The 12,368-nt window shown below is 41.3% G+C and overlaps 1 protein-coding gene across 1 annotated transcript in view; it reads left to right on the forward strand.

Annotated features, from left to right (window-relative positions):
- Positions 1–8,222: 8,222 nt before the first annotated feature.
- PRMT8 (protein arginine methyltransferase 8) overlaps positions 8,223–12,368 on the forward strand; it is a gene marked incomplete at its 3' end in the record, with an annotated part of 87,397 nt that continues 83,251 nt past the window's right edge. Inside the window, exons 1-2 of the mRNA XM_080350425.1 lie at positions 8,223–8,270; positions 8,831–8,974. Coding sequence (XP_080206551.1) covers positions 8,900–8,974 — 75 coding nt within the window. The 5' untranslated portion in view covers positions 8,223–8,270; positions 8,831–8,899. The remainder of the gene's footprint in view (positions 8,271–8,830; positions 8,975–12,368) is intronic.

The following is a 12,368-nucleotide window of genomic DNA, read 5'->3' on the forward strand; positions in this document are numbered from 1 at the left end:
TCTAATTCTGCATCACTTTTTTTCTAAATCCTCAATTTTTAATTATGTACTGTTTTGATCTAGCAGCTTGAATTTTGTTTCAAGTTTTTTCCAGCATGCCAGTTCTTAGGTTTATGGACAGCAAGATCCTGTCAGCTACTGAAATAGACCTGAAAACTGGCTCTGGCCCAGCCCTCTTGGAATTTGTTACATGTTGCATGTAATTCAGTTGAGCTCTGTGGTAAAAGTATAAAAGCAAAAGTCAGGGAAATAATGCTTTGCTCTCATCTATTTAGCAGCAAACTACCAAAGCAGGAACTGAAGGGCAACACCTAGAACAATGGGGTTCAAGTGTGATGGGCTGCTCTAGGCCACTTCTGTAACAAAAACAGCTAGTATCAAAAGTTCTTTCCTTAAGGAAACTTTGCCTTGGCTTTAGTGGTACTAGCTATATTCTTCCTTCCCTCTCCCTTCTCAGAAGCAAGCTTTCACTGTCATGCAAACTGTTAATACCTCTGCAATACTGACTTCTCTTAATTTAAAAAAATGATACCCAATATGTCTGTATTTCCAGAGGTTTTTTATTATATCAAGCAGGTTTCTGAATCCTAGGAGCAAAACCATTATGCATGAAATACTCATGAGATGTTTTTTCCCTGAAAGAAAATACAAGTATAACACATATATAGTTAATGTACTTCTCAATTTCAGATCTTTTGCTTCTACCATCTTCAGTTTTATTTAGTTTGAAGAGAGAGGATGGGCACCATTAACACCTAGGTCACACAATCATATCTGCATTATGCAGAGTTTAGCGTAAATGATTTGATCTTCTCTCTGGCAGGGACCACAGACAAACTAGCAGAATCTCCAGATTTTGCCAAAGTCCTCAATCAGATCAATAACCCAAGAGGCTTAGCTCTGTTTGCAGCCAGAAAAATCACCATTTTAGACACCTCAGAGTGCTGATTCTACACTACAATCCGGCCAAAGCCTGACTGTATTTAATTTATTTGGGACCATTATCAGGCAACATTGTAAAGAAGTATGACCTCACTTTTGATAAGTTCTAGACTGGTTCTGGAAAATGTTATGTTGCTCTCAGCTCATGACATACATGAGTACTGATCAGACTTCATTGTTTTCCATGTTTTAGTCGGAGGCAGAAGCATTTTGGCAGTTTTCTTTAATGGAAGAGGAAGGAAAATACCAAACTTGGTGGAAAAAATTGTCAACACACTATCATAGTTACAGTTGGTTGTTTGTGGACAGTGACAGCTGAACATACGTGCATGTGTTTGACAAAATTGTTCATGACAGGAAAAAGTGAGACACATAGCAGCATGACTTACTGTATAAGACAGTTATGGAAAAGAAAGCAAGAAGACAGATGGCTATTTGCTAGACCCGGCAGAGCCATCTAAGTGATTTTCATAGATCTTCCAGTTATAATGCTTTACAAGAATGCTCCCAAAGCCTTATGCATGTCACTGAAGAAGGCAAATAAATACCTTTTCCAACCTAGCAAGAAATCAAGAAGTCTATCCCTCAAAAAAGGTGGGAGGAAAGACAAAAAAGAAAGGAAGTTTGAGAATGGGTGAAAAACCAGAAAGTGACAGAAACCAACACAACAGAGTGCCTGCCACCCGGCAAAGAAAGAAAAGAGAGGAGTAATCTCAAAAACTCCTTTAACCTGATGTGACACAGCAATTTAAAAGTTTAAGCACAGACTGTAGCTTAAGAAGAAAAGAAACAACTAAGATTTTATAATTACAAAGCAATAAAACATCTTGTTTGAATGAATAGGGATGCTTTTACTTATCTGGTCTTCACCTCAGACTTGCTAAGCATGCTATTATACTGAATAATCCAGCAGGAGAGAAAATCAGGACAGAGGAAACAGAAATGGGTTTTTATTTAAATACAGAAATTTCACCTCAGATTCCAGCAAACGATATAAGGCAGAAGGCAGTTTTTTCAGAAAAGGAAGTTTCCTTAAAGCTATCATACAAGAGCAGAAAGTTACAAGATAGCTTGAAAATGGTGATTTGCATTTGAGTAAAGATAGGTTCATGATTCTGAGAGTATTACTTCACTTTCTTTCTGATAAGCTGCGTGCCCAGATGCAATATTTTCTACCCATTGACAGCTTATGGGGGATGGCATTATGACGAGGTTTAGCTCTTCAAACAAAATTATACACCTTCTCTTCTCTGAGCACTCAAGAATAGAATCAAAGAACAGTCTTTCACTTCTCTCAACACATTTTTTTCTTTGACAGTATTGGCTGCACTTATCAAACCACTTTGGTATGAGAGTGTACATATATATCTTTTCTTTTCAAGGCTTCAGGAGAACTATGAAAGAGAAAACAAAAAGTCAGACAGCTATTTGCTGGACCTGATGGAGCTACCTAAGTGATTTTCATAGATCTTCCAGAATCACACAGAATCACAGAATCATTGACCTTGGAAAAGACCTACGGAAATCATCTAGTACAATCCCCCACTCAAAGGACTGTCAATTAGATCAAGTTACTTGGGGCCATTTATACTCAGTTTTGAATATGTCTAAGGAAGAAGACTTCAAAATATCTTTGGGCACCCTAACATTAAAAATGAGTTTTTCTTATGTTTTTATTTTGTGTATTTCAAATCATGCCCACTTCCTCTTGCCCTTTTGTTGGATACCACTGAGAAGAGCATGACTCCGTCTTCTTTGCCCCCTCTCACATCAAACCCTCTCAACCTATCTTCATATGAGAGAGCTCTCCAGTTACTTAATAATTTTGGGGCCCTTCAGTGGACTCACTACAGTATATCCATGTTTTTCTTAAGTTATATGGGAAAATATTTTGCATAACATTTCTTAGGCTCCTAATAACTTAAAGAAGACTTTGTTGTCAAAGTTCAGAGGTATTTTGTTGTCTGTTCTGAGTGCATGTGGTTTGTAATTGTTCAGAAAGTTAGGTGGGAATTGAACAAGGTTGTACTATCACTTATGCAGGTCAGTGTCTGACATAACATGATATTATGCCCTCTTATCTCTGCTGCTGGAGTAATCTCAATTCTCAATGGCCTGCTTAGCTCTTCTAATTCACAGACAATTGGAGACCCACTTTGGTGGCCTTTATAGAAGTTGTCAGAATAGGACTTTCTTCCAGCTCACCCAGTTAAAGTTTAAGAGTTTAGCGCTCACAATGAAAAAAAAAAAATGGCAGGAACATTTTGGTTAAAATTAGATTAGGTTTTCTGTTTTTTGACTGCAAAATCAGAGTTTCTGTTGCTAAATAAAATTAAGTCTTCAACCTTTAGAAAAATACAAACATTCTGGTGATTAATCAGCAAGAGACAAGGTTCTCTGGTGTTTAATTATCTGTAAGCATAGCTAGGGATTCAGATCATGACAAGGCTTCTATAATTTAACACTGAATTATCTGAGCCCTGTATATATATTCTTGGCTTGTGGCAGTGGCTATCTTGAATCAGTTCAGCTTCTCATAGACCCTTCCTCACTCAAACCTAGCATCAACGGTTGAAAACTGGAGTGATTCCCAGGAGTAGACTGGAAAGCTTTAGTGTTCCTGAAGAACGATAAGAAGATGATACATGGGGAAAAAAGTTAATGAGGAAAGCTAAAGGGCCAGGAAGGAAAAGTATAAATAAAGTATTTTAAGAATTAAGCTCAAAATCTTCAGAATGAACATGGCCAAATTGCAGGAAATAAGAGAAATATTTAAACTACTAGAAGTTTTGTGAGAAATAGTCAGGATAGAAGATGCATTAAGATACTGGAAAGATTGCCAAACATAAAGCATCTTTTGAGGCAAAGGAAGTTGATGTGACTTTCTGACCAATAATATTACTTTCAATAACACATAGAGAACTAACATCACTCAAAACCAGTAAATGTCTCAAGATTCCAGAAGAAGGGGAGAAGAGAGGAAAGGGGAAGGGAAAGGGGAAAGGAAAGGGGAAAGGAAAGGGGAAAAGGAAAAGGGGAAGGGAAAAGGGGAAGGGAAAAGGGGAAGGGGAAGGGGAAGGGGAAGGGGGAAGGGGAAGGGGAAGGGGAAGGGGAAGGGAAAAGGGGAAGGGGAAGGGGAAGGGGAGGGGAGGGGAGGAAAGGGAAGGGAAGGGAAGGGAAGGCAAGGCAAGGCAAGGCAAGGCAAGGCAAGGCAAGGCAAGGCAAGGCAAGGCAAGGCAAGGCAAGGAAAAAGGAAAGGAAAAAGGAAACAAAAGAAAGAAAAGAAAAGATTATGAGTCATCAGATGTGGCAGATTTCACTAAAAGGGCAAAAATCACAGATTTATCAGTTTGTATCACGCTATTAACTTGAAAGAACAATGCAAAGTGATACTACTAAAGGATCCTGTCCCTTATCTTCCTTTGGTCAGATAACAAACAAAATTTAGTGGGGTTATTGGAGCAGGAATGGATTTTTGATACAGTATGTTCTCAGCCAACTAGGAAGCGGATTTACAGCCCAATGACTGCCTCGAGTCTCTGGGTAAAGCCCTTCCCCAATTTTCTAAACAAGAAGAAAGGCACCTGATGCCCAGTTTTTCTACTGAAGTCTGAGGTGAAATAGATGGGGAGAAGTCTTTTCCAGGCTGATTATGCGCTGCCTTATTCCTTTCATCAAGATACAAGGTATTAAGAAAGGTGAAATTTTCTAGTTTAATCTTCCTCATGTGAATAAGTGACTGGGGAAGAGATGGCCAAAGCTGCCCAATGGAAAGATGCTGTTTTATATGAGAGAACATTCCTGTGTAATAAATATAACAGTTTAACATTGATTCAGGCTATATGAATTTTATCTGTGACACAAGGTGCTATTCTATTTTACCTTCTCTCTTCAGCCTTCTCATTGCTGCTTTTCTTTGCCTTCCATGGCTACACTATGTTTCCCTGTGTAGAACTTTGCTACACATTTTTTCACCTTCTCTGCCAGGCCTCTACCTGACCTCCTTCCTTTTTAATATTTTCTCTTCTCCTTATTCATCCTTATATTTCCAGTCTATTTTTCAACTGGAGCACTGCTATTGTCTCCTACTTGAAATTATGCCAAATTGTCAATGTTTGAAGTAATTCTTACCTACTTCAGCCTGAGGCTGCTGTTATTGGAAATCTGAAGTAATAAATGCTTTTCTTTCCATTTTCTCTTGAACACCACCCAACTCCACTTGTAATACTTTGTGACCTTCACATGTACTTATACATGATATGTTTACATTCAAAAGACACTTTTGACATCTCCTGGCTTTGTTACAAGTACACTTTTACTACCATAACATTTTCTTTATAACAGTACTCTTTTACTTGAGATCTAACAAAACAGGATCAGAAATATGTTCCCAAGCTCAGTTCCAATTGCAAGTTATCAATCTTAGGTAACCACAGATGTCATCAGGATTTTTATTCGCATGTCTGGGGGCAGAATTTGTCCCATAAACAGTATGAAAACTCATATTCCTCAAATTTAGTGTTCCTGTGAATTTGAGTATCAAAAGGAACTTGCACTGAGGCCCCTATTCAAACTGGACTGGCCAGTTATCTGTATGTGTAAAAGCTGCTTTCAGACTCTTATCTGATACTGCTAAATGATTCTTGCAAGGAATAACTTCTACCCATGACTAGTAAAAAAAGTCCTGAAGGACAAATAGTTTTCTCTTTGGAAGAAAACAGATTAGAGCAAATAGTGTTTGTTTTCAAAACAGTTTCCTCAATCATATGTAGAACATAAAAGGAGGAGTAAGGACACCAACCATCTGCTAGATTTCCAAAGGCGTGCAGGACCAAAACTTTCATCCTTATGCTGGAACCATCAGAGTTGAAGGTTTTCCTGGTATCTGTAAAGTATCAGCACTACGTTCAAGGATTAGCAGTCAGGTAGCATCTGTGTTGACAAAGAGGTAGGGAAGGACAAGAACAGGTGCCAGGGCAAGTCCTGCAGTATCTGAAGAAGAAGGAAGGATATATTAAATCTCTGCCTGCCAGTTTTGCCAGTTGCTGAGTGCTTTTGAAAATCTGATGCTTCATTTATCTAACTAAAGAGTGATTGAGCTGTACCAGAAATACAGAGCCAGCTGTCAGAGAAAACTGTAAAATATGTCCTGGAATAATTTTGAAAAATCTAAGTATTTTTTTTCTGTATGTCTATATAGACCACTGTTTATTAAAAGATTTAATTATGCTAAGTTTAGCTATGTGCATCAACTGAAAATAGAGAAGCCACACTAAAACTATATAGGTTAGCCCAAATGCATGCACCCACCAACCACATTCATGACATACCAGTGAAAAACATTGTGACAAAGATTGCAGAGACATTACATTTTCATTTGCAGATTATTTTTTCCTTATCCCTCCACCTAGAAATTGAAGTACTTAATAAGAAAGAGTCTCATTGTCCAAGACTGTGAAGGTAGCTTTGAAATACTCTAAAATAGATTCTATCAGCAAGGCTGTAAGGGTTTTCATGTTTGAATGGTTTTAAGACCTTCAAGATCTCTATGAATGTCCCAAAGAGGGAATGGCTTGCTTCCACTTCTGTCATCATTAGAGCCCCATGCCTCGAAGATGTGAAATAAAATTCTACTTTATAAAGAAACGAGGTGTGGATAATTATTGAAAAAAATAGTGGTATGGAGCTAGTGAGAGAACTTGAGATGTTAGAATAAATATGAGCTGAAAGGAATAGCAGGAAATCAGAGGCTTGTAAAAAACTGAATGATCAAATGTCTCTTCAAAGTCTCTCATAGAGGTCCCAAACTCAAGCTGGATGACATGTGTGTCTATAACATACTCTACAATTCTGAAAACTTTTTATATGGTACCACTGTGTCCTATAAGGCGTACTCATTGTCACTTGACATTTCAGCATACCATACACCTTCTGCTTCCCTGGGTTCCTTACTTTTGTGTGATTTATTACAAATCCCTGAAATCTGTTGCTTACCTATAGATCTGTATCTGAACAAGAATTTGTGAAGGTCATTCAAGTCAAAGGGAGAAATTTGCTTATTTAATTTTCTTGGCCCCACTGTCTTATCCCTGTGGGGCAGGAGAATAATTTTGCTCTCTGCTTTTCAATTCACATTCTTTACCTCCATTCCTTCACCACCAGGAAAATTTCAGCCTCCTGTGTGTCCAGGGACCTCCTTTTGTTTTGGCAATACCTCATAGCATGCCAGTATTCCAGAGATCAGCTGAGAATAAACTCTAATTAAATGACATTAAAATAGGCTGCAGGAGACAACTATTCAAAACCCTAGATCTACCATAATCTGTTACTGATGTAGTATCTGAACTGGCTACATGCTTAAAATATGCATTAAAAGTAATCCTTCAAACCTCTTCTTCAGGCCTCCATTGGCACCCCCAGAGGAAATTATTTCAAACTGTTTAGAGAGCAGCAATCCTGTTCCAGTCCTTGGAATCTTTTGAGCAACACCCCCACACACACCAGCACTATTTTCTCACCTCCTCCGTATAAAAACAAAACAGAAACGTGAGAACAGTGGGCTGGAGAGATGGAGCTGTAGAAAATGAAGTTGGAAGGACTAATTATGTAATACGCCCCCCTCTCCTGCCCTTTCCCACAGCAACCGGAGTGAGGTAAGCCTGATCCTCCCATCTGACAACTCAGAACTAGAAAGTGCCTGGAGGAGTGAAAGCAAGATAAACATGTGGGGAAGGTGGCAATGCACTCCCACAGAGGAAGATGTCATTAGGAAAAGGCTAAAAAGAAGTTCAAAACACCTTTAGCCCCTCCCCAACAAGATCTCTCCCTCCACCCCTTCCCCTCGCCCCCTCTCCCTTTTCAGTGGGAGCTGCATCCGGATCGGGACTATAGTTCTACAGTTCATGGCTGTCTGACAGAGTGTGGATTCTGCTGAAAAACTTCAAGTAAAACAGAAGCTGGGAGAACAAACACCAGAAGATATATTAAGAAAGCAGGTTTGCTACTTAACTCGGAGGAAAGAAGCTGGAGCAGACTTCTTCAGTTGCCCTCTAAGAGCCTTGCTGAGCGTCCTATCTAAGAAAAATGTTGCTGATTCAAAAAGAAGAGGAGGGATGGGGAAGAAAAAAAATTGTCCATGTCTCTGTGAGAGAGAGATGTGTGTGTGTGTTCGTGTGAATGCATGCTTGTGTGTGAGAGGGTGTAGGCGACGGCTGTGGGGGAGCTTGAAAGAATGTCGTGGGGTTTTTGTCTTTTTTTTTTTTCCTATGAAAGACATGTGAATGCACTTCCCACAGAAGGGGACCAAACTCTGCCCAAGAGAAAAAAGGGTAGACAGAGGGAGGAAAGGAGGGGGAGCGGGGGGGAGGAGGGATTGCTATTACAGAAGACATTTGTAGAAAGAGGGTGGCAAATCCTGTGACCATCTTTAAAGGTAGTTTCCTGGGACCTAGGGAGCAAGAAAGAAGCCCAAAGAAAGAAAACAAAAGGCTATGATTTCCTTGTCCTGTTGCTTTATCTCTGTCTCCCTCTGCCTCTGGAAGAGTAGCCACAGGACAATAAGATGCCCGGCTGGTCACTGCATGCCCAAGTTCAGTTTAGCTGGTGCTTCTCTCCTGTTTAGCCCAACTGCTTACTGTGAAGGGGAGGACTCACAGCCCGACAGCCTTGTAGTTTATCCTGAAGAGTGTGTGCCGCCTCTCTTTGCCCATCCCAAGAGCTCACTGGAGGTGGAGGAGAGGGGAGAAAGAGGACGACGTGAAAGTGCCTGAGCTTCTGATGCTAAGAGGAGCCAAACATTCATGTGGACAATGCAGGAAGGACAAATCTGACTGATTTATTGCCGTTTTCCATAATTTTTTTTCTCTCCCTATCCATTGGCGCACACCAGTGTTTGGAGATCTTTGAAAACACAAAATAAAACACCAACCCTGAAGCCCCAACCCCTTGGCTAGCCCTTATGGGAATGAAACACTCCTCCCGCTGCCTGCTCCTGAGGAGGAAAATGGCGGAGAACGCTGCTGACAGCACCGAGGTAAGGATGCGAGGCCAAGCCTGGCGCCCCAGCTCCCCCAGCCCCAAGCACAGATGCCTTAGTAGACGCAGCAGCCAGTGCAGATAAGCGTTACTGGCTCCTTCAGCTAGCTCCTGCCTCCCCTGCTGCCATGGTTTCCTGCATGTCCCCCCAACGCCCTGTCATCCCCCTTCACCCCCCTTCACCCTATGCAGGGAACTTTGCACCTCGCGGAACCGGCCTGTCGCTCGGGTTTGCTTCCCGGAAGCTGCCGCTTTACGGCTGTTTCGCCGAGAAGTTGGGTGGGCTGGCAGGAGGTGAGGCTGCCGTGCAGGGTGCGGGGAGCTGGGAGGAGAGTTGGGTGTGTGCGGTGCTAAGGAAGGGGGGCGGTTATTCATGTGCTTGAGGAGGCTGAACAGCACGGATGTCTCTTGCGACAGCACCTTGGCCAGCTCCCGGTGCGTTTGGGGGACTTCAGAAGCGTCTGTGTTACTGCAGCATCTTGGATATAACCAGGCGGAGGTGCGCGGGGAGGGGGGGGCGGAGGGCAGGAGGAGTAATCCCCCTTGCGCCCCGCTGGCCTCAGCAGTGCCGAGAATAGCTTTGCATTGCCTTCGGGCCGAGAGGGTACCCTGCGACCTCTCAGGTTTTCTGCAAGAAAGCTACTCTACCCCATCCCTCCCCCACCCTCTGCCCCCTATAACCTTCCGTTTCCTCAACACTGGGGTGGCGCAGCCCTTGTTTACTTGTCTAGGGCTGTCTTGACCATACTGAGAGTTCTCAAGGAATAAAGCAGTGTGCGAAATCTCAGATCTGGAAAAGCAGAAAGATGCAGGATGCAGTCCCAGCTTCTCTGGGACCATGTGAGAAGGAGACAGGGGGAAGTATGAGTGTGTGCCAAACTCCCCGTTTCTATTCATAGACTGTGCCTAGCGCTCTGACTGGACTCTTAACACATGGTTGAGAAATATGCAGCACAACCATGTGCAGATCTCAAAGGACATTGCACCCAGCCAGGTTCATGCACTTACGTGCACAGGCAGGTGGTACTGACCCTTCTGCCCAGCTGCCCTGCATAGATAGTAAAGAACAAAAGCACCACTTCAGTGTGAGCACATGATTAATCCCTCTATTCTTTCAATGTCTCTGCTAAATATCTCCTCTTTTCAGATAGCCCTCCCAGTAGGTATCCTGCTCCCTCCTGAGTTCCTACCAGTGCTCGCTCTGTTTGACCTTCATAAATATGCCTCCTTTTCTGTGCCAGGTGAAGAGCAGTATTTTCTTAAATGAATGTGATGTAAGCACTGAATCAAAGAACATGCCTGCTACTGCATTACATAGAGTACGGTTTGCAGAAGTGCTATCTATAAATAGTACGAAGTCTGGCTGCACATCTCTGCACTATCATAGTACTGACAGCACATATTGCATTAAAGGTCCCAGGATCCTGGGCAGTGTTGCAATGAGAAATGTCCAAGAACAGACAATTCCTTTCAAAGCCGTTTTTCAATGGGAATTGTCTTTAGACAGGGAAAATAGGTGAGAGGAGCTCTTTATATGTTCCTCTTCTATTTCAATTAACTATTAGGACATTTTTGTCATTTAACTGCCTTTGTATTTCTGCTGGTACAATGCTCCACACACAACAATGTCATTTTATGGAGAAGGCTCTCTTAACAAGGACAGTTTCATTCCAATGCTGCATACAGGTTAGGAGAATATTAAAATGCTGTGCTTTCTCTCCTCAGAGTATCCATTAGTGACAGATTTGTGAAATATGAGTGAAAATACTGTATATCCTGCCGCACTTCCACCTTAAGAAAATCAGAAGGGATACCTTCATAACATCTGCCAAGATATTTTCTATTTTATTAATTTTTGTATTTGTGATGTTAATATCTGTTATGTACTGAGAGAAGTAAGCTGCATACATGCAGACTTAGAAATGCACCAAACAAAATAAGCCAAGACATTTCAAGCTCTGTCGCTCATCAAGCATCCATTTTTAGCAAAGTCATATGATACCAGTTTGACCTTCAAACTTGTATTTCTCTAATTTTCTCCTGATGTTAGCAAATGTTCTGTGATGGAATACAGGACAAAGCATCTCACTTTTGAACTTAGCAGTATCAGAGAAAATTAGAAATTGGTATAAATTTGCTTCATTTAAAACTAATGGGCTATCAATAATATGCATGATTTGATACTCACTAAATATCTGAGGCACTTTGATGCCATGGTGATAGGCATCATGTAAAAAATGCCGGCTATAATGAGAGATGAACAGTTAGAACATTTAACAAATGGTCAAAATACCCCACTTTCAAATAATTCCAAAAACCTTCTGGTTCTTACTCAGATCAATTTGAGCCAATTACTTATGTTGCAGTTTCATAGCATTTTTGTCTGGTTGGTTTTGTTTTTGGGGTTGGTGGTGGTCTTTATGTTTATTTTTAATCTACCACAACTAAGAGCTTTAATCAAATATAGCAAGTGTACCGTTTCAGTAGTAGGGCAGTTAAAAAAAATACATTAAGACAAATAACATGGATGCTGCATGAGAAACCTTTTATTCTCTTAACTACCCTCTGATGAACATAGTGCTAGCTCATTAGCTTAAGGAAGGAGCTTAAAGAAATTGTAACAAATACAGACAAGAGAAAAACAAAGCTACGGTAAGACAATACTCACTGTTTCCTCAAATAAGAATACAAAAGAGCCGGAAAGTAACAGCTCACTAGCATTACTTTCCAGTCAAGGAAGACACCTTGTGTTACCAGGGAGCTTACAGAAATGTGCTCCCAAGTATCAGATTGTGCAGGCATTTATATTGCCATTATTCCCATATCTTGATACAAAACATAGATAAGTGAGTGGAAGTTTTGTTGTGAGTGTTGTTGGATCTTGGATCAGGCTCAGAATAGTTTTGTACTGTTATTGTATTGATAACAGCTTGATATCAGTCTGCCTGCCAGAGTTTAACTGGAACCATGTTGTGGGTTTAGATTGCGGAGTGACAATAAAACCCTGGCAGATGTATTGTTAACCTCCTCTCCCCCCCACTTCCCCCTTTTGCCCCTCCCTCTCCCCCCTTCCCACTAAGTACAGGCGATCGGGAGGGAAAGAAGGACAGAGAGAAGAGAGTTGGAAAAAATTAAAGATGTTTTACTAGTGCTACTAATAAGAATAGAGAAAATAATACAAAATATACAAAACCAATCTTGAAAGTCTCAGCAACTGCAGAGCCGGCAACCAAAGTCCTGGATTAGACTCTGCAGCCACCCGGAGCTGGATTCAGTCTCTCACTAGGCCTCAGTTCGCAGGGACGACTAGCAAGGTCCTCTCCTAATGTCGACCATAAGCAGAAGGGAAAAGGCAAAAAGGGAAAGGGACGAGATCCTCGTGATCTCCCACT

The sequence above is a fragment of the Nesoenas mayeri genome (genome assembly GCF_963082525.1).
Source record: "Nesoenas mayeri genome assembly, chromosome: 1".
NCBI lineage: Eukaryota > Metazoa > Chordata > Aves > Columbiformes > Columbidae > Nesoenas > Nesoenas mayeri.